This window comes from Rhinatrema bivittatum, chromosome 5 (assembly GCF_901001135.1).
Source record: "Rhinatrema bivittatum chromosome 5, aRhiBiv1.1, whole genome shotgun sequence".
Lineage (NCBI taxonomy): Eukaryota > Metazoa > Chordata > Amphibia > Gymnophiona > Rhinatrematidae > Rhinatrema > Rhinatrema bivittatum.
The window spans coordinates 383,666,909-383,688,875 of NC_042619.1; the positions used below are offsets into that span (position 1 = coordinate 383,666,909).

Here is a 21,967-nt window from a genome sequence, read left to right on the forward strand (position 1 = left end):
CAGATTTTTAGTGTCTAGATGTCTAAGTGGGAAGGTAATTGGAGAAAATGAAGTATCTTGCTGTCTTAGCCTGTACTTGATCTCTCTCTTTATGGGATGGTGAGGAATGTATAAATGGTGTGTGCTTCTGGGTTTGGGTTTTTGGGAGAAGTGGTTGAGTTAGGGTAGGGAAGGGGGATTATGAATTGTATTATAAGTTGCATTGTAGAGATAAATAACGAATATACGCATGTGTGTAATGTTCTTTTTGTGAAAATAGATATATTTTATAATAATCTGTATAATTATCTCTGTTGCTGTTGTTTTATCCCACTCACTGTGTAGTGAAGAGCTTCAATAGAGACTCACCCACCCCCTTGCCCCACCACTTGTCGCAAACAAGAGCCTGTAATATGGCTCCAGTACAAAATTGTTTGCCCACCCTGATCTACCTAATATATAATGGTTGTCATGTACAGTATGCATGATGTATTAAGATAAGGTCTAACATTTTCAGAACCTCAGTATGATCTTTCATAACAATAGTACTTATTTTGTTTATAAGAATGATTGTTTATAATAGGATATATTTAAAAGAAATTAAAAGAATTAAACACTAACATAGTTTGTGCTTTCCTGAAATGTCAGAGTGACATTTACACTTTGAAGGTGTATTATCAGGAAATCCGATTCCAGCATATGAATTTTATCGGGAGTAATGAGACACCCAATAATTTAAGGAAATAGGAAGAAAGATCTTATCCCATGGGGAAACGAAAGACAACAAAATGAAAGAGAATTATTAAAACTGCATTCTTCTTTGAACACCTAAGCATAGGACTTCATTTATCAAACCTCTACTAATAATGCTAGCCTATACTTTTCTTTTAACACCTTCTTACTTTCTCCAGGACCCTGTAGACCAGGTATGGGAAAACTACGGCCCATGGGCCAAACCCGACCCGATGACAGGCTTTTTCTGGCCCTCCTGTTGAATCCATTTGCCCCATTATCTCCGGCGCTTTGACAGATGTTATCAACAGTGGCCTGGCATTTGGGAGTCTTTGTTGATGTTGTGTTGGATGTCAACACTCAGCAGTGATGTCCCTCTTTCTAAGGCATAGCTAGCATAGGGAGAGAAGCATTGGCCCGCTGGAATCAACAGCATGATTGGTGTGGCCTTGAAGAAGAGTTTTATGGTGCCAGCAGACTCGGGGAAGAGGAGGAGCATCACTGCTCCACTGGAACCAGCAGCTAAGCTGACGGAAACCTTAAGTTAGGAGGAGCAGCGTGGCATGGCTCTCTCTCATCAAAGACAGTTGGGTTCCCCCGTGGCTTGAAATCATCCTGTTGGTCATGGGAGCTGAAGATGGAAACTACTGTTGCTTGAAGTGTAAGAAAAGGGAGTGAAAGGAGGAACATGTTTGTGTTTGGGGATGAGAGAGAGAGCATGTTTGTGTGTGGGAGGAGGATGAGTGGGTGTGGAAGAACATTGTGTGCCTGTGTCCGACAACTCTTCTTTCTCTCTGCCTGCTAATCCATGACAGGGCATCTGGAAATCAAAAGTTCCCAGGTATGGAGTGTGGGGAATTTTTTTTTTCAAATCCTTTCTAATTTTAATTATTGGATTTTATTTGATGTCTGTTTTGAAATATTTAAGGGGGTTATTCATTAACTGTTTTTGAATTATTCTTTTTATTGGTATGTTTCCTGCTTTGGTCCTTTCACTGTGCAGTATATTCCCGTTCTCTTTCCCCCTTCCCCAGCTCACTGAGTTCCAAGGGGACTCCAGCCTACGGTTATGATGCGTACCAGTAATGTGCCCCTGTAAAAATAAATAAATAATTAAGTTTGGCTGCCTCTGCTGTAAACACTTTCAGGTTGTATTATAATAACCTTCATTAGACATTTTATATGGATCCAGCAGTTAAGTGTACAGTAACTTGCTTTTGATTTAGTAATTAATTTTTGTTGGTTTATGTCTGGATGCATTATTATACTATTCTCATGTTTTATTGGTTATAGTACAACAACAAAACGAAGGTGGTGGGCCTAACAAACAAGTTAACAACTGATGTTACCAGCAAAACGAGTAAATGAACTTTTCGCTCAGAACCCTACAAAGAGGATTTCATGTTGTGGTGAGATCTCTGATTTTATGATTTGCTTTACCTAAGCGCAGTAATAAACAATCTTACTTTTTTTATTTTTTTTTTTATTTTTAGAAAGAAGAGGATCTTCCACTTTCCTGACCAGTTTTATAAAAAAAAATAAATAAAGACTTCAATTTAAAAATTTCATGTGGTGTTTGCAGTTTTTCTTGAATTTGTGTTACTTTTAGCTATTGTGACAATGTTTTGATTTTTTTTTTTTGGTTTGAACAGTGGAATTTTTTTCACTTTCTTCAGGGAATTTTCAGTGTTAAAATACAATTATTCAATTGAAAAAGAAATCTTCAGTCACATAAGAGCTTGCGATCAAGCAAAAACCCTGAACTTGTCTTTTAGATTGACTGACATAAGATTTATATATACAAACACAGTTTCCAACATGGAATATTGTGTATAATTCTGGAGACCACACCTTCAAAAGGATATAAATAGGATGGAGTCTGTCCAAATGGTGGCTATTAAAATGGTCAGTGTTCTAAATCATGTGGGAATAGAAGGTCTATTGAAAAAGAAATCTTCAGTTCCAGTTTTGGAACAAAATCATGTGGGAATAGAAGGTTCCAGTTTTGGAACAAATTCATGTGGGAATAGAAGGTCAATTGAAAAAGAAATCTTCCATTCCAGTTTTGGAACAAAAAACAATATTAAAAAAATTTTTGTGGAGAAAAATAATAAAAGGATTATAGGGTGGAGGGTGGTGTTCATGATTAAAAAATTAAGTAAGGCTTACCGGGATAGTGCCCTGAAATTTATGAAACATCACCTTACATCCTTTAAAAAAATTTTCAAAAAATGTTTTCAAAAAAACTTCCATTGGGGTGAAAAAAACAGCAAGTGTGAAAAGTATGTTTGAAGTTCATTTTTAACTTGTTGAAAAGAGATAACATTTACAGGAAAATATATTCAAATGAATTCTTAAATGTGGGTTGCTTAGTGTGGTGGTTGTGATTTGGATTACCCCCATTGTTTGTGGATTGATAGTGGTAGCCAAAAGAAATAATGGCAATGCTAGTGCACGAAGTTCTTCTTGACCTCTTGCACGGCATGTGGGACCATCCAGGTACTATACCTCCAGTCAACAGAAAGACAGATGCTGCGTACCTGGTCCAACAAGCCCCAGGTTTTCAGAAAAGTCAGCTGCCCCCACCATTCTGTAGTGGTGGAATCAGCTCAGAAAAAAGCTAAAATATCGCGTCCACACTCCTCTGCGCCTCCTGGTAAAGAACAGAAGGTATTAGATGCATTGGGATGCAGAGTCTTTCAGGGGTCCATGTTCATAGTGCGAATAGCTGCATATCAATTATACATGACCCAATACAATAGAAATCTCTGGAAACAAGTCCAGGAATTTGCAGAGACATTGCCACAGCAACAAGAGTCCTTGTCCTCCATCCTGCAAAAAGGATTGGAAGCAGGCAAACACAAAGTCAGAGCTGCTTATAATTCTTTTGAAACAGCATTCAGAGTCTCAGCAGTGGGCATCAGTGTTAGAACCTGGGCCTGGCTTAAGGCCTCAGACCTATGCCTGGAAGTGCAGGACAAACTTTGCAGATCTACTCTGTACGGGAGACAACCTGTATGGGGACAAGATCCAGGACGCAGTGGCCCAGTTAAAAGACCATCATGAGACCCTGCGTTAGTTGTCAGTTGTCTCCCCAGGTGCACCCTCCATAGCCCGCAGGGGCATACACAGGGACATCGGGAAATAATTCTTCAGACCACACAGGTATTATCCTCCCGCATCCCGTGCTCGACCAGCTCGGGCTCCTCAGAGAGGACATGCACAGCCAGCTCCACAAACTGGTCCTGTGACTGGATTTTGACTCCTTTCCAGAGAGCAGCATCCAACCCCCCCCCCCCCCCCCTTGATCCCAGTAGGAGGCCGTCTTTGTCACTTTGCAACCAATTGGCATCCAATTACCATGGACCAGTGGGTACTGTCCATCATGCAACCCACGATTACTGTCTAAAGTTTTCAGCTGTACCCACTGGACTCCCCACCCAGTCTAGCATGGCGCCAAGACCATACAAGACTTCTCAACTCTTCTGTATGCAAGGGCCGAAGAACCAGTTCCATTGACCCAGCAGGGGAGAAGGTTCTACAGATATTTGCTAATTCCAAAAAAGACCAGCGGCCTCTGGCCTATCCTGGACCTACATACCTTAAACACATTTCTTTGCAAGGAACAGTTCAGGATGGTATCCCTGGGCACCATGCTTCCTCTGCTACATCAATGGGATTGGCTCTGCTCTCTGGACCTTTAGGACGCATACGCCCATATTGCAATCTTCCCTTCTCTTCGCAAGTACCTGTGATTTGTGGTGGCAGTGGAAAATTTGTTCTACTATTTTGCTAAGTTATCTGAAGATAAGAATCCTGACAGAGCTGGATTTCAACCCACACTATGAGGGTGATGTACTATAGTACAAGTGAGTTCTCAAACAAGATTTTACATGTTAAAATGGTAGCGACCATGAGGAAAGGCTAAAGAGGTTAGGTCTGTTCAGCGTGGAGAAAAGACGGCTGAGGGGGGATATGACAGAAGTCTATAAACTAATGAAAGAACTTGAACGGGTAAATGTGAATGAGTTATTCACTCTTTCAGGACTAGGAGGCACTCCATGTAGTAAGCAAAAAGCACATTTAAGACAAATCATAGAAAATTCTCTCTCACTCGATGTACAATTTAACTCTCAAATTCATTGCCAGAAGATGTGGTTATGACAGTTTAAAAAAAGTTTTGAATAAGTTCTGAGAAGAAGTCCATAAACTACTATTAATCAAGTTGACTTAGGGTCTGATTTTAAAAAGCTGTACCTCAAGACGGTATAATTACTTTTTCTGCAAAAAAAAATTCCAACTTCATGTGAATCATTTCATAGAATTTTAGGTCACAAAGCAAATTACATGGCATTAAAATGAGCTGCCAATGTGCAAATGTTTTTGCGCATTACCGGCCTATTTAACAACATAAGAAATTGCCATACTGGGTCAGACCAAAGTCCATCAAGTCCAGAATCCTGTTTCCAATAGTGGCCAATCCAGAGTATAAGTACCTGGCAAGTACCCGAACACTAAGTAGATCTCATGCTTTTGATGTGAGTAACAGCAGTGGCTATGTCTGAAGTCAACTTGACTAATAGCAGATAATGGACTTCTCCTCCAAGAGAATGTGAAGGGGTCAGTGTCATTACGCAGGTCCTTAAAGGCTCAAAATTGCCCGAGAGCTTAGATGGTATCTTTGCACATCATGTATCTCAGGCAATCCAAGGAGGGTTGTCCATGGCCGAAAGATATGCTGCATGCAGGGTCTACAGATTGTGGCTCTTGGCTGGACCTGTGCCGCATGGTTCTCTTATTTTCCTATCTTCATTGTTCTTTGGATTGTTAGCTTCAGCGGTCACTCTCCTTTCTCTGCCAATCCTTATTCTGGCTTGCATATGCAAGAGATAGCTCAGCAAAACAAAGAAGTGCAGATAAAATATAGTGAAAATGCCAGGGATGCCTTCACCAATCTTCAGTTACCGTTAGTAAGTTAACTCCAGAGACAGAGCTGGCACTAAATTTCAAACATAAACACGTTATGGACGTGCAAGTTTTGGATGCACATTCCTGCATAGACGGGTAATAGTCATTTACATGGAATTTAAATGCAATAGGTGATTATTTGGTACACGCCTGTTGCGCGCATTATGGACAAGGATTCATTTGAGAGAGGACTGAGACAGCAAAACACTTAGGGGTAGATTTTAAAAGGTACGCGCGGGCGTACGTGTGCGCGCGCATGTTATAAAATCGGGGTTCGGCGCGCGCAAGGGGGTGCACAATTGTGCACCTTGCGCACGCCAAGCCGCGTTGCTTTCCCCCGCTCCCTTCCAGGCTGCTCCGAAATGGGAACTTCCCTTCCCCTCACTGTTTGAAAATTTCAGCCCCAGGAGCGCGATCCCCACCACAGGGGCAAATGGCCGCTGTGCTTGGGAGTCTCTGACCCCGCCCCGGGACTTACATGCATCCCGGGGCTTTACGCGCATCGCCTGGCTTTTTGAAAATAGGCCCGGCACGCGTACCCTTTTCACAATCCAGCCCATAGTTCTCATTCCTGTGTATTCTCAGAATCTGTATTCTTAATGCATCTGCATGTTTACAGTACAGCTCTAGAATTTCATTCTCTGCCCTATACTTGATGTCTTTGCTTCCTTCTTTGCAGAGCTCAAGTTTTGAGACTGCTGTTCCATGTTTGTATTATCCTATAGCAGGAAATACCTACATATAAAAAAGAAACATTTTATATGTTTAACAATATAGTATCTTAAAATAGTCTAAAATGTATATAGAGAATCTGTTTAAAAAAAAAAACAAAACCATACCCTTTGCCTAGTTTGCAGTTTTTAGAAGTACAGACAGTAAGAAATAATATACATATCAGATCTTGTTATTGTTATACCATTTTTCTTTAAGTAATTTCCTTACAGTTCTCCATCTTACCTTGGAGAGCTGTGTTTTAAACTGAGTCACAAATGATTTCACGTCAAATGGTGTCTGACACTTGCAGTGTATATGTCAAGTAATTTGATATGGTCAGAGCTCCCAGATTCCTGCAGCAGATTTTTCAAGATCCTGCAGCAAACGTTAGCAAATTCTGTGGCAGATTCTTCAGAATTTTGCAGCAGACATGGGGAAAACATGCATAGTTTTGCATAGATTCACATCTCTGATTATGTGTACAAAAAAAAAAAAGTCAAATGAAAACTATTCATATTGTTATTTTAAACAATATATAAATTATATACATATAAAAATGTACCAAGTACAAAACCAACAATTTATCAAGTTAAGACGCATGTTGCAAACTTTTGAAATGTCACTGTTAAGATTTGTGGCTACAAGTAAGCCCCACGAGCTGCAGCACTTACTTCTGATGCTGCCAAGTCTGTACTGGCTCCGGATGGCCCTGCCACTAGACGACTCCTTCTCCTCCTTGGCCAGGACGCCACCGGCCTACTCCGCTGATGCCTGAAGACGCGGCAGTGCAGGAACACTGTTATCTTCCCGGTCTCCTGGTACACTATGCTGATTCCTAAGGCATGCGTGTATGTACTATGCTTTCTCTTAAAGGCCCCATGCTGGGAGAAGACCTTTGGTACCTGGTGATGACATCAGGACCCTTGCAATACTTAAGCCACTCAAGCCTCAACATCTTCACCTCCACAGCTGGTCTTCTGCCTAGCAGTGCGTGTTGCCAGCATTCCTGATTCCTGCATCCAGCTTTGCCTTGTGTCCATTACTCATCTCATCCAGTGTCTTCGTCCACCCTCTGCTTGCCTCTCCAGATCTCGACCTCTTGCCTGGACCTGACCAGGTTTGTCTAATGCCTGGATCTGACCCCTTGCCTGGCCCTGACTATTCTTGCTAGCTGCTTGCCCTGACCCTGGTGTGTCTCTGGACTAGTTATCAGCACTGCTCTAGGAACCCGTCTGGCTGCCAGAACCCGAAGGCTCATTCTGTGGGGGAGGCAGCTGGTAAAGGTGAAGCTCCAGACTGTCCTACGATAGAGTGTGTTCACCAGCAGTCTGCGTAGGCCTCAAGGTGGCGTGAACTATGCCGCAGCGCTCATGCACCTGCTACCCTTCACAATCACTTTTGGTTTGAATTGAAATAATGCAACCATCTGTAGAGATCTTGTCAGATTTCTACCAGGAACAATAGAGAATAGTCCATTTGTGTGTGGAGGAAACGCAGCAATGTTGTGGGTATATAGCTCCCCCATGTGGAAGGGAATATTTGGTAACTTCCTTTGGTATATAAAACCAGACCATTATTTTCTGGGTATGGATTTTCCATTTCCTTTTGTAGAGGCAGTAGTTTATGGCTGTTCCCTGATTTTTTTTTTTCTTTTTCTGTTTGCTTGTCTTAATGCCTCCATAGAGACTTTTATTTTTGATATGGAAGTTTCTTTCCACCTTCCCCATCCCTTTTTTTTTTTGTCAGAATAATTTTTATTGGTCAAGAGTTGTACAAGGCCATGCAAAGAGGCGGCACACTGAACAGTGTACAAAATAAACTGTTACAGGAAGTAAGTCGAGCCACAATATGAAATAAGCTCCAGAAAAGACGTAAAACATGAGATAAACATAGCCTTTCACAAGTCCCAGCCCTTTGGTTTTCCATTTGTTTGTACATATCCAATGTCAGTTCACCCTACCACCCCAAAGACAGTCATACAACACCCAAGCCTAGTCAGTTTCCCAACCCCACAAAACACTGTCTCTCTCGCACACACAAATCATACATCCAACAGCCACTACATTACATCCCCCAACCCGCCCCCCGAGACCAAGGAAGAAAGTAACCCCAGACATTAGAATAACCGATGATTTGAGTTCTTGAGTACCCATTAACAAGGTACTCACTTTCTGTTTTTCTTGTTCTAGCAACAAAAAGCCACACGCCTTCACTGGGAAGGAACCTATGGATCATCAGTATCCAGCGAAGGGATAACTTGTACTCATTCAGGGGAGAAGAGTTGGGATGGACCCCCTCTAGGGCTCATGAATATCTACTCAATTTTGTGGGAAGAGGAGTAACAGGAGTATAATTTTGATATTAAAAGAAAGAAGAGAATAATTGGTACAGGTCAGGTACTGTGAAGAGACTAAAGAGTATTAGAAGACAACATTGAGAAGTAGGAGATAAATGACTGCAAAATGGCTTTTATCCCTAATACTTCATCTGTATTGGGAGGGAATCACTAAACTTTCCCTATGCCAACAGGATGGGAGAAACCTCAGATTAAAGACTGAGTCAATTGGCTTTTCCATCTTAACCTTTAAACAAGACTTTGAGACATCACAAATTTATGTAGATGAACTTGTAATGTTAAGTGAACTAAATATCTGTAAAGGCTATCTTCAACATTTCACAACATCTCAATAAAATTAATGTTGGAAACCACATCAGCTTCTAGTGTATTTTTACTGCATAGTGACTCTAATAATCATCATTGCTGTTCTCATCACTGCTGTATACATTAATGTGGAACTGGGACTAAAGTGTTGCATTGCACAGGACCTTGAAAGTTATCTTTCCCCCCACTTGAAATAATTTAATATTTTGGAAAGTTTACCACCTGAACCTGTATTTGAGATATTGCCTCTGGATCCACTATCTGGGATTAATCAATCCAGGAGTTATACATCTTTTATATATTTTCTTGAAAGTCCTTGTCTTTCCAAGTATATGAGCTTCTATATGCTAAAACTGCCCTCAAAATTGGCAATTTGTCATGCTGTTTATTACACAAAAAGATATGGGCACATATATTGGACATATGGTAACAGATAAAATTTAAATTAGCACAAGTTGAAACATGTCAGCAACAGTGTCAGTTATCATGGTTTCTGTTGAAATTAGTACCCTCTCTGTCACCCGTAGGACAAAAAGGTATTAATTTGCAGACTTCCAAAACCCAGTCAGGTCTTTGTTAAATGTATGATTGGCCACATATGCAAGTTCAAAGATCTTTGAATAAAGATTGAATTTTTTTATAGGGGCATCACTCTCTCCAGGAATTATATCAAAATCATCTTTGCTTTAAAAAAGATTTAAGAGATCTTTGCAGGATCATTCTGACAGTTTTATCTGTCCATTCCAACTTCACTTACCTCCCCCCCCACCCCGCCCTTCACTTCAGGACAGAAGGAAGGGGAGTGGAAACAACAGAAGAAGGTTTGCTGCATCTGCTTGCAAGGGAAGGGGCTGGAGCAGGAACAGACAGTGAGCTGAGACTGAAGGCTAGCAGATACCCTGCAGCTTTGTTCAAAAGATTGAATCAAGAGGTGTGAAAGCTTTCAGGAATGTTGATTCTGTGGAAGATTGTAAATTATGCAGCAACAAGCTAATAATGTGGTTTCTCCCAGGGCCGCACAATCCCAGGAGGCTAGGGGCATTGGATATAGTTTTCTAAATATGATTCCCAAGGAAGATGAAAATTGATAGAGGAGCAGCTTAAAGAAATTTTAAAATAATGCTCTATTTTGTTCTTTTTCAAAAATAGTGGACTATTGTTTAGAAGTTACTACTGGGCAGTTAGGTGATAGTTGTTACATAATGGGGTCGGAAAGCCTTCATTTTGTTGAGTACGGAGGGTGTTTTGTGTGCCCTTGGGCCTCGACCCGACCCCAGACGGATCCAGGAGCGGACCGAGGGTTGACGGCATGTTCCAGCATGGCAAGACTATAGTCTTACCCTCTGCCAGGCCTACAAGCTCCCAGTGCCAACAACAAGATGATGTTGGTAGGGGAATGGTCCTCCCACCTTTCCAAGCCCTTTCGGACCTGCCGCATGGATCGGCATGGAGCAGCAGGCCGGCCTGAGAATGAGGGCAGATGGAGGCCTTGACACGAAGACATAACACCAAGGTTTGTTTGTTTGTTTATTTATTTATTTTTGGGTTTTTATATACCGATCTTCTTGCATTGGATGCAAATCAAACCGGTTTACAGTGAAACAATTTAACTTGCCTAGGAGCATTACATGGAACAAAGAACATCAAACCAATAAGAGTGCTTATGAGCATTACATAGAAACAAACGAGGAACACTTAAACATTTAAACCTATAAAAAACCTTTGGTAACTATTCTTATACAAAAAGTGAGAAAAGAGCCATCAATGTTAAAACGAGATCAAGCGGATGATTGTCTCGATTGAGAAGGAATATTGGGAAGGGAGATAGAGGGCGGACACGGGGAATGGAAGAAGGGGTGGAGGGACGGGTAGAAAGAAGGTGTAGGATAGGGGAGGATAAGAGGGTGAATTAATAATAAATAGAACCAATCAAAGATATCATGGGTAGTACATTATGGGCCATCAAGGAAACGCAAGGCTGAATAGCCATGTTTTCAGTTTTTTCTTGAAAGAAATCTGGCAGGGGTCTTGTCTGAGTTCTGGTGGGAGTTCAAGGTTGTTGAAGACATGACACCAGGGCTGATGCGAAGACATCATGGATCGGGGTCGATGCAACAGCATCACGGATCGGGGTCGATGCAACAGCATCACGGATCGGGGTCGATGCGACGACATCAGGAACAAGATGCTGGAGTGACGACATGACACCAATGCAACTGCATCAGGGACGAGACGAGGAACTTGACAACGTCCAGACGAGACGAGAAGCTGGAAGGGTGAACATTGGCACTGTCTCTCAGGTTGCCCTACTCGGCCCACCTTCACGGGCGGACCCAATGGGCTGGTCACGGACCACCCTGTCCCACTGCGTGCCCTACACAGCCCGAGGAGGCTGGTCACGGACCATGCGGAGAGCGGAACAAGCGCATGGAAGAATCCAGTCGAGGTGGGACTCCGACGAAGCTGATGTCATCCGAAGCTCCACAAAGACTGACAGGACAAGATGGCTCGGGAACACAGGACACCAGTCTTCCTGCAGGCCACTCCAACTCGGGAAAGATGTCATCCGAGGGACCAAGGCCGACAGGACCAGAAGGCTCAGAAGTGCTGAAGACACAGGAACAAGACACCAAGGAACCTGGGACATCAGGAAGCTGAAGATCAAGACGAGACACCAGGACACCTGGACAAGGACCTCAGGCAATCAAGACATGTCATGACGAGAAGACGAAACGATGAGGAGCTCCACGAAGAAGACCTGACGGAGCTTTGGCAGGCAGGAGCCTCCAGAGTGAAGTAACTCCAATGCAAGTCGAAGACTGAAGTGATGGAGCAGCCCTTTTATAGGGCTGGAGCAGGAAGTCCAATCAAAGGTGGAGCCAGCAAAACTTCCTGTGGCTGGCCCTTTAAATTCAGTAGAGAGGCACGGCCGCGCTCCTAGAGGCAGGAAGCAGGGCTGTGCAGGACCGTGGACAGCGGCCTGCACAGACGTTCAGATGCAGACGCAGGGCTGGGCCTGTGAAGCAGGCCCTGATGATGGCAGCGGCTCCAGCCGCTGCAGGAAGCCCCTGGGGCGGCTCCAGCCGCTAATCGAGCCCAGGGATGCGGCCTCCTGCCGCGAAGACGTAGAAAGCGGCGGCGGCGGCTTCCAGCCGCGAAGAGAGGCAGGGAAGTCCGCGGCTCTGGCCGCGGTGAAGACGGCTATCGGGGGCGGCCTCCGGGCCGCGTGAGCAACTCTCAAGTACGCGGCTCTAGCCGCGCTGAAGGCCCAACTCCGGCTGTAACAGCTACGTCGGACAGCAGAAACAAGGTGAGCAGAGCCTGCTCGCGGGGATTAGCTCCGCGGGCAGGGTTCCATAACAATAGTAAAGCTCATTTCTGCTAAAATTTATTTTTCAGAAAATGAATCTCTAAAGTTTGGGGCGGATTACATAAAAACATATATAACTTTAATATAAAACAAAGATAACTAACAAATCATGACTCATAATAATGCTGCAAAAGAAATGCCAAAAAAATCATAGGTCAGCAAAAATCATAAAACTAAGGAGAGGAGCACTGTATTTGGAATGCCTGTTTGAAATGTGAGACTTTATTATTATTATTATTATTATTATTATTATTATTATTTATAACTTTTCTATACCGAAGTTCAAATAACAGAGTTAATTATCACTCCGGTTTACATTGCAACCATAAAAAAAAAAAAAACAACTTTAGGGCTTTTTTGAACTCCTTGGCATCTGATGGAATGGATTATGAGAGGGAACGAATTCCACATGGTAGGTCCGGCTATGGAAAATATTTTACTCGTGACTGCCAACTGGATATGCCTAGCGGCTGGAACATCTAGTAGATATTGGTTGGAGGACCTAAGATTTCTGGTAGAGACATAAAAGTGTAGAATTGAACTGATCCATTGGGAGGAGTTATTGAGTAGCTAATATACGGTGACTGCCATTTTGTATACGCCATTGGATAGGCAACCAGAGTAATGATTGAAGTATGGGAGAAATGATCTTGTAATCTGGTACCAGCAAAATGATGAGTAGCAGGTTTTTGTACTAATTGTAAGGATGTGAGTGTACATTGGGGGAGTCGTATGTATAAGAAGTTGCAATAATCAAGACCTGTGAGAGCCGTCCTTGTAGTACAATACAGCAGTCAGTAAGTTATAAAGAGGTTTAATGTGGCAGAGTAACCTAAGGTTTGCAAATGAGGCTTGATTTACAGATTTGATCTGAGGTTTCATAGAATAGGATCAAATATGACACCAAGATTTTGAACAGTATGGGGCGGATTTTAAGAGCCCTGCTCGCGTAAATCCGCCCGGATTTACGCGAGCAGGGCCCTGCGCGCCGGTAAGCCTATTTTACATAGGCCTACCGGCGCGCGCAGACCCCGGGACTCGCGTACGTCCCGGGGTTTTTGGAGGGGGGCGTGTCGGGGGGCGGGCCCGGTCGTCGCGGCGTTTCGGGGGCATGTCGGGAGCGTTTTGGGGGCGGGTACGGGGGCGTGGCTACGGCCCGGGGCGGTCCGGGGGCGTGGCCGCGCCCTCCGTACCCGCCCCCAGGTCGCGGCCCGGCGCGCAGGAGGCCCGCTGGCGCGCGGGGATTTACGTCTCCCTCCGGGAGGCGTAAATCCCCCGACAAAGGTAAGGGGGGGGTTTAGACAGGGCCGGGCGGGTGGGTTAGGTAGGGGAAGGGAGGGGAAGGTGAGGGGAGGGCAAAGGAAAGTTCCCTCCGAGGCCGCTCCGATTTCGGAGCGGCCTTGGAGGGAACGGGTTAGGCAGCGCGGCTCGGCGCGCGCCGGCTATACAAAATCAATAGCCTTGCGCGCGCCGATCCAGGGATTTTAGTGGATACGCGCGGCTCCGCGCGTATCTACTAAAATCCAGCGTACTTTTGCTTGAGTCTGATGCGCAAGCAAAAGTAGGCTGATCGCGCTTCTTTTAAAATCTACCCCTATGTGTAATATATGATTATTGAAAGTAAAGGCTGTTTGAATTTGATAGGGTGATGAACAGCCTAGAATTATTTCATTTGTTTGGAGGTTAAGAAAAAGTTTATGGGCAAGCCAGATTCTAATATTGGAGAAAAATGATCTAAAATGATCTGTCATAGAGGAAAATAGAACTCAATATCATCAATAGAGAGTCTATATATTTATTTATTTATTTTATTTATAACTTTTATATACCGGCATTCATAAAAAAAAAAAAAATCATGTCGGTTTACAGACAACTGAGAGAGGAAATTACAATGATAGATGGAGGAAGGATAGAAAGTTAAAAGGTGACAACTTTACTGTAGAGCCAACGGGCGCCACAGTTATTAAATGAGATTACATATGGTTAACCAAGTTGGACATAATTAATTATATACAAGAGACGACAAAGTGGGGGGTAGCGCGGGGGTGGGGGATGAAGCGCATAGGGGAGGCGGGGTGGGGTAGGAACTGTACAAGGGGGCAGGGGGTGGCGAGGGAAGGAGAGGTGGTGACTGAATATCAGGAAGCCATAAGTTGGATGGGGGGTGGTGAGGGAGGGTGTGTAGGGGGGCGGGGGGACACTGTGCTAGGGAGAGGGAAATAATGAGTGTTGAGGAGAAGTCATATGCTAGGGTTGAGAGGCGTTGGGATAGGCCTGTTTAAATAACCAGGTCTTGATTCCTTTTTTGAATTGATTAAGTGAAGGTTCTAGTCGGAGCTCGGTGGGGAGGGAGTTCCAGAGGGTGGGGCCGGCGATGGAGAAGGCTCTCGCTCTGGTGTTTGTGAGGTGAGCAATTTTGAGTGAAGGGGTGTGGAGGGTGCCAGCAAGGGAGTTTCTGGTAGGACGGTTGGCCTGGTGGAAGTGTGGCATATCTTCGATCCAGGGGGAGTTATTTTTATATAGCGTGTTATGTATGATAGTGAGTGTTTTGTATTGAGAGCGATAGGTGATTGGGAGCCAGTGGAGGTTTTGTAATATGGGAGTAATATGATCAGTCTTTCTTGAGTTTGTAAGGATGCGAGCCATGGCGTTTTGTAAGATTTGGAGGGGTTTGATTGTGGAAGCTGGAAGGCCTATTAGCAGTGAGTTGCAATAGTCAAGTTTTGATAGTATAGTGGTTTGCATAACAGTACGGAAGTCATGTGCGTGGAGGAGAGGCTTAAGTTTTTTGAGGGTTTGGAGTTTATAGAAGCCCCCTTTTAGGAGCGATTTGATGTGGGATTTGAAGCTTAGTTGTGTATCTAAGGATACTCCTAGATCTCTGACAGTGGGCGGAGGTGTGAGATTTTGTGAAGTGTTCTGTTGCAGTTGGTGGATGGATAAGCTGGGTTGATTAGTAATGATTAGGATTTCGGTTTTTGAAGTATTGAGTGCAAGGTATAGGTTGGAAAGGAGGGCGTTGATGTATGAGACCAACGTTAGAGAGCAATGAGCAGAGAGGCGTTAGGTATATGTTAAATAAAGCTGCAGATAGTGCAGAGCCCTGAGGGACTCTGGTGGTGACTGGGGGATCAGGTTGAAGTAACAGTAGCTATTTGGATTTTCTGAAATCTATCGTGGAGATATGGTTTAAACCATGAATGAACTGTGCTTGCAAGGCCAATTTCAAATAAGTGGATAAGTATGATGTCATGATTTATAGTATTAAATGCAGCGATAAGGTCTAACAAAATTAACATATAAAGGGATCCAGAATCAAAGTCATGATGGTTAATGTCTGTTCTTGATAGGAGTGTCTCAATATTGTGAAATCTCATGAAGCTGAATTGATATTGGTGAAGGACTGTGTTTTCTTAAAAAAAAAAAAAAAAATGTGATAGTTGATTTAGCAAAATAGACTCTGTTATCTTGGCTAAGAATGAGAGCGATGATATGGGAGGAAAATTTAAAAAATCTGAACTATTGGCTGATGGTTTCTTCAGGATGGGGTGGACAGAGGCCTGTATCAGTGATGAAGGGATGTGACCTGAGGTAAGGGAGAGGTTAACTATCCTGTATTTAATTGATTCAGTATTGTTGTGCCAGACAAGGATTAAGCAGACATGTAGAGGGTTAAAGCTTAGAAATAGTTTGTAAAATTTCAGACTTTAGGACATATTCAAAAGACTCCCAGCGGGACTGATTAATTGTTTCCAAATGATATAGGTAAGGAGACGCAAGAGGGAAAAGAGGAACAGAGTTAATTATTTTGCAATTTAAATGAATCACAGAGTTGGTGGACACTTGGCCTGGTGCAGGATTGGTATGGCCCTCTGGTTGGACCCAGAGAACGCCTGCCACCAGGAGGCGGAGCACACATGGAGAGAGAGGCTAGCTGAAGTTTCAACAATAACAAGCCCGGGGTTTCTGCAGGGGAGCCCCAGAAACCGTAGTTTAGACCGTCTAGATCTATTCTCCAAGTCATCTAATTTGTCTTTGAGCAACCGTGCACTCTAGAGCCACCATCTTGGCCTCTTGTGCTGTCATGTTGTCCTCAAAGACTGAAATTCTGCCTCCCACCTGTTCCATTCTAGGGTTGAAATCTGCTAGAGCTTGCTTTACATCTTGCAGCTGAGCAACTATACCAGTTAGCTTTTCTTCCAGCGCAGATAACACCACCTCCTTAATGCCCGCTAGACTTGCATCATTGATGTTCATCGGTTCCCCAACTTCCTGCAAGGATGCCATCTTAGATTCCGTGCCTCGAGGTTTTTCTTTCTCTTTTTTTTGACCCCCCCCCCCCCCCCTTACGGGCATATCTGATGGAGATTTGTTCATATACGGCACAATCGACATCTGCCCTGCTGAGAGCCTGGGGTAAGGTGCCTGGAAAAGTTTTCTAAATTGTTGCTTTTTCTTTCGTTGAGGAGCGAGTCTAGCGCATCCCTTCACGTCACCCCCCCCCCCCCCCCCCCCCCGTGGATTTTATAAGCCACCCATGTACATGCACATCTCCCGCTAAATGCACAAGCAAAAAATTCAGAAAAAGGGGTATGGGCATGGCAGGGAAGGCCAAGAGATGTCCACATAAATACGAGCACAGGCACGCATGGTCCCCAGCCATGTAACTTTACCACTGCTATGGATGGCATGTAAGTAAAAAAATAAATAAATAAATAAACTACGCTAGTCAACGGGGTTTTAAGGGTTGGGGCTGAGGGGGAAAGGGAGGCTAATAAATTAAGGGGGGTTTGGAAGTGCTGTCCCTAAACTGGGCAAATTAGCTATGGCATCGGTGTGTGTCCCTTATAAAATTCTCCACTTATGCAGTAGACGTGGCATTTGCACGCACGTGTGCGCATCCATTTAAAATTGTACGCACTTCCAGGCTATTTTATAACATGCATGCCTATACGCGGATATGTTATAAAATGGACATGTCTTTGGACGAGAGCCGGTAAGCACGCACACGTGTGCCCGCGCGCCAGTATTAAAGTCCTATCTCTGCTGGTACTTGTTTCCTAAGCAGTTTTAAAAGGGAAAATGCCTGCGTGCTTTCCCTTTTAAGAATGGCACAAAGTCTGTAGATGAAAAAATATCCGTGAACTTTGTAACAGTCCACACAGTTTTGAAAATTGCCCCTATAATATGTAAGTTAATACTGTGGGTTTTGATGTGTTTACTGCTGCAGATCTTTTGAATGATTCTTAGCTCTCTTATTTTTCCTAAATGTACCATTTTTTGTTTTTCATTACCCAGGTGAGCTATGCTGAGGAAATGTGCAAAACTGAAGAATGTGACAGAATGGAATCAAAATCAAAATATCCTAAAAAAACATTAACAGTTTTTAGAGGACCTTTATTACATATCAGGTAATACTGATTCTGTAAAATACTTTTTTTTTTCTCATTATATCAAGATCACTTTATAATGTTTGCAAGGCTTTTTTATTTATTTATTTAAGATGTTTGTTTTCAGAATAAAATACAACCATTTCTTTACAAGTACTCCACCTTATGACTGGCAAATTATAAGATAGTTACACCAGGTAAACACAATTGCTTGTTACCAAAACAATAAACTATTTGTATCCAGTCCCTCTCACGAGCCCCAAAAAGAAAACGGCCAAGATAAATCTATGTACGAGTGCATGTTATTTGACTGATATTCAGTGTTAGACCAATATAATCCATTTTTAATCCGCGCACATTATTCCTCATGGAATTCATGGAAATGAATAAAAAGCATTAAAGTTATCTTAAGAATGTCTAAGTCTTATTAAAGTATTTAAAGCGATTAAATTTTGGCATCAATTTATTTTCACATGCAACCATTTTAATCCTCAAATCCCATCACTCCATGTATAAGCTATTATGAAGATATTTGTAGTTTCTCAAAATGGTCCCCTGAGATGTGTTCAAAATGACCACTCTTCCTCCCTCCCACCTTGCAGTGAAGGCACATTTTGGAGCCTCATTTTACTCTATCTTAAATTTACTATCATTTTTTTTAAATACTGAGCAATTTGAATAATCTAATCCAGAGTCTTTTCTCACTAGACTTCTATTATACCAGTTGCTTCCACATTCCCTTTTTATTTAAATTTGATGTATTACTTCGAAAGGGCACAGTTATTTACCCTTTCAAATAGTGCTAGGACTTAAGGGATGCTCAAGATTGCCCCCTAGGGGTGTGCAAGCCTCAGGACAAATCAGCCAGAACGGGGCCTTCCAAGACTGGAATGAAGAGCCAGGGGTTGGATGAGGAGTGTCTTCCACTGCACGGGGCGTTATGGCCCTGCCCTGAAGTGCTCTAGCACACTGCTTCTGTTAGAAGAGGAACAGGAAGTGACATTTGCCGGCATATGAATTTGTGCCAAGATCAGGGTCACAAAGTATTTTTTCGTTCAGCAGACAATTAAACTGAATAATGTTGTTGCCAGAGGGGTATGGTAAAGGTCAGTAGTTTAGCTGGGTTTACAAATGTTTTGGGCAAGTTTCTGGAGGATTAGGTACATTACCAACCATTAGCTAGGTAAGCTTGAGGAATGCCACAGCAAGAAATGGATCTTCCCATTAGGATCTGTTGAGTTACTTCCAGTTTGACCCATTTGGTCACAGAGATGAGATACTAGGCTTGATGAATCATTGGTCTTACTGTGATATTTCTTAAGGTAAGGTTTCTTGGACAGAAGAAATCTGAGCTTATCTGTGCTAAATGTAAACATTCAGAGAGCTACATTTATGGATCATTCAAAATGTCTATGTTAGTGTGGTAGCTGTGTTAGTCAACTTGAATGCATAAAATTAAAGATGATAAATACAAAAATATAGGGGCTGATATTCAGAGGTATTCAGCCAGACAACTTGTGATTTATTGGGCTAAATGCATACTTTTTGGGGACTTTATCTGGCAAAAGTTTAGCCAGATATATCATTATCCAGCTAAAATCTAGCTGGATTAAAAAAAAAAAGTGTTCTGGGATGCAATTAAGTTATTTGGCTAATTTTCAGCTCTGACTAAATTAGCCAAATAACTTTACACCTGCATCTGATTGCCTTTTTTTTTTTGTTGTTGGTGCTACTTAACTGGCTATATTCTTTTGAATAACTTTAATTACTTTAACCAGCTAAATATCCTGGATAACTTATCTGGCTTAACTTTAGCCAGATAAGTTAGTTCTTTTAGGGTTTTTTGAATATTGGGTCCATAGTTACTATTCGTTCCCCCTCCCCACCCCCACCATTCCAGGCACGAGAAGTCAGAGAGAATAGTGATATAGAAAAGCAAGTTGTAAATAAAGGAAGTTGGAATGAAACCAACAGAATACAACTTGCATTAGTCCAAGTTTAGAAATGTGTAAGCTCCCAGCCATCCCCTCAAGTACCTCTTTTTTTTTTAATAATAAATTTCTATATGTGGGATCCCATTTAATCTTTTATTGGCTAGGTTGTCTTCTGCTCTTGTTGTGTCCTTGTCAAAGTCTGTGATAAGGTAAGCAGCATAATTCACAGCTTGAGAGGAATCTTATAGGAGCTGTACTTCTGCTGTGGACCCTGGAGCTGGGATGAGAAATAGTGATTCATTTCACATAGACCACTAGAGCTGGGATTTGAAGCAGTAGCTTAGAGGTAAAAGGCTCTATAAAGCTGTAGCCATTCTCCTGAGCAATGTAGTCCTCAGATCAAAATTCCCTAATTATTCTCCATTGCCCTGCAAAGAGAAATGTAATTTTTTTCCTATTGTATAATCTAAAAAGTCTAGCTTTATTTCTTTTCAATTTGGGAGACAAGGGGAAAGCGATTTATAACTTGATTAACTATGATTATGTATGTGATGATAGCATATAAATCTGTCAATATATAAATGTGTGTTTAATAGTTGTTGGGTTTTTTTTTTTTGTTTTTTACATTTCAGCTTTTTAAATTTAAAAAGCCAGCAAGGTTGAAATGCCCAAGGACGTATAATACTAACATAGTGCAGTATACAACCTTAAAATGAGAAAAGAATTTGAAAATTCTTTTGGCCTTTGTTGTGGAACTTGTTTTGGGATATTGTGATCCTGGCCATTCTAAGGCCCTTGCAGGGAGGAAGCAGGTAGCTCCCTGATTGACTCCACGTGGACTTGGTACACCACCAAGAGAGAGAAACTTCTCTTGGTTTGTTCCAAGCCCCAAATCATAGATATTGATTTCATCATAAATTAAAGTTGCACTTACGGAAAATATTGTTTTCACTTAGCCCAGCTGAAGAACTGCATTTTGGATCCAAAGAAAGTAAAGAGAGAAAATGCTTAATTGTTCTCACCAACGTGACAAAAAATCCAGTGGCATTTAAGGTAAAAAATTTAAATTTATGGATTGCTTAACATGTAAACTAATGACTATTATTTATTCCTTTGTGCATGCTGATTAACTTGCTAAAATATTTTCTCATATTTTTCACTGCTAATCCTTCTCTAAAAATAAGCTGCGGCAGTGGTTTCACCCAGATGGGTCATGTGACTCTTGTGCTATGAAGCCACATCCCAAGCTGATAGCTTTGAACTTTGAAGCGTTTACACTGATTTTGTAAGCAGATGGCCAATTTGCCCCTCTCTTATCCTTTTTTATTATTCTGCAGTTTTATCTCGGCTAGCTCTTTCTTCGAGTTGCCTCTCTGCCTCAGCAACCCCTTAATTGAACTTTTCAGTGTTACTCAAGACATAAAACCCTCAAGATGTCTGGCTCCAAGAAGGCCATCTCAAGTGGCTTCAAGGACTATTTGTGGCCACAAGATGTCCATCATCGAAAGCCACGACATATGTTACAGGTGCCATGGAACCAATCACAAATCAGCTAACTCTGACTGTGGTTGGATGTCACCAAGATCCCAAAGGAATAGGACCCAGAAGATGGAAGAACTAAAGGTCAGTGAACAGTCAAGATCCATTCCTCTCTGAGAAGGGGCCTGTTCAGGCTCTCTCTGTGCTGAGTCAAGCAGGAGCTCCTTGAGTAAGACTCTTCCAACTGCAGCACTGGGTTCCAGATCCACCATAGTTCAGGGGTTGAGAAAGATGTGGAAACCTCAAGAGCACAAAGTTCCTCAGCACATAGGTGGGCCACTTCCCCCTCTTTGCAGGGCTCATCGACGCAGGAAAAGAAGCACTATGTGTTGACACACCAGACCCCCAGCACAATCCATGCCCTAGGCCCTGGTGCCAGTGATGAATTTGATACGCTCAAGGTAGGAATTATTGCGGAAGAGCGTGAGCACAGATCTCTCGTCAGTGTACGAATCATTTGATACTATGGCAGGATCTTTGCAGCGGAAATTGGAGCATGTTAGATGGCTTAGTTGAGAGCCAGCCTGTGTGAGGATGTTCATAAAAGGTTTGCAGACATTCCATGTTTGGGCAGCAATCTCTTTGGTGACAAGGTCAGAGAAACTGTTGCTCAGATTGAGCAGTATACAGCCATTCATTCCTTATTGGTGGGAGCCAAGCATTCTTCTTCCTCTAGATA

General features: G+C 42.6%; 1 protein-coding gene across 3 annotated transcripts in view; it reads left to right on the plus strand.

The window, feature by feature from the left end:
* The window catches only part of MOSPD2 (motile sperm domain containing 2), a 140,428-nt gene that overhangs the window by 81,715 nt on the left and 36,746 nt on the right, over nt 1-21,967 (plus strand). For all 3 annotated transcript variants that reach the window (XM_029604876.1, XM_029604877.1, XM_029604878.1), the window contains exons 10-11: nt 17,724-17,836; nt 20,706-20,802. In XM_029604876.1, the coding sequence (XP_029460736.1) occupies nt 17,724-17,836; nt 20,706-20,802 (210 nt within the window). The remainder of the gene's footprint in view (nt 1-17,723; nt 17,837-20,705; nt 20,803-21,967) is intronic.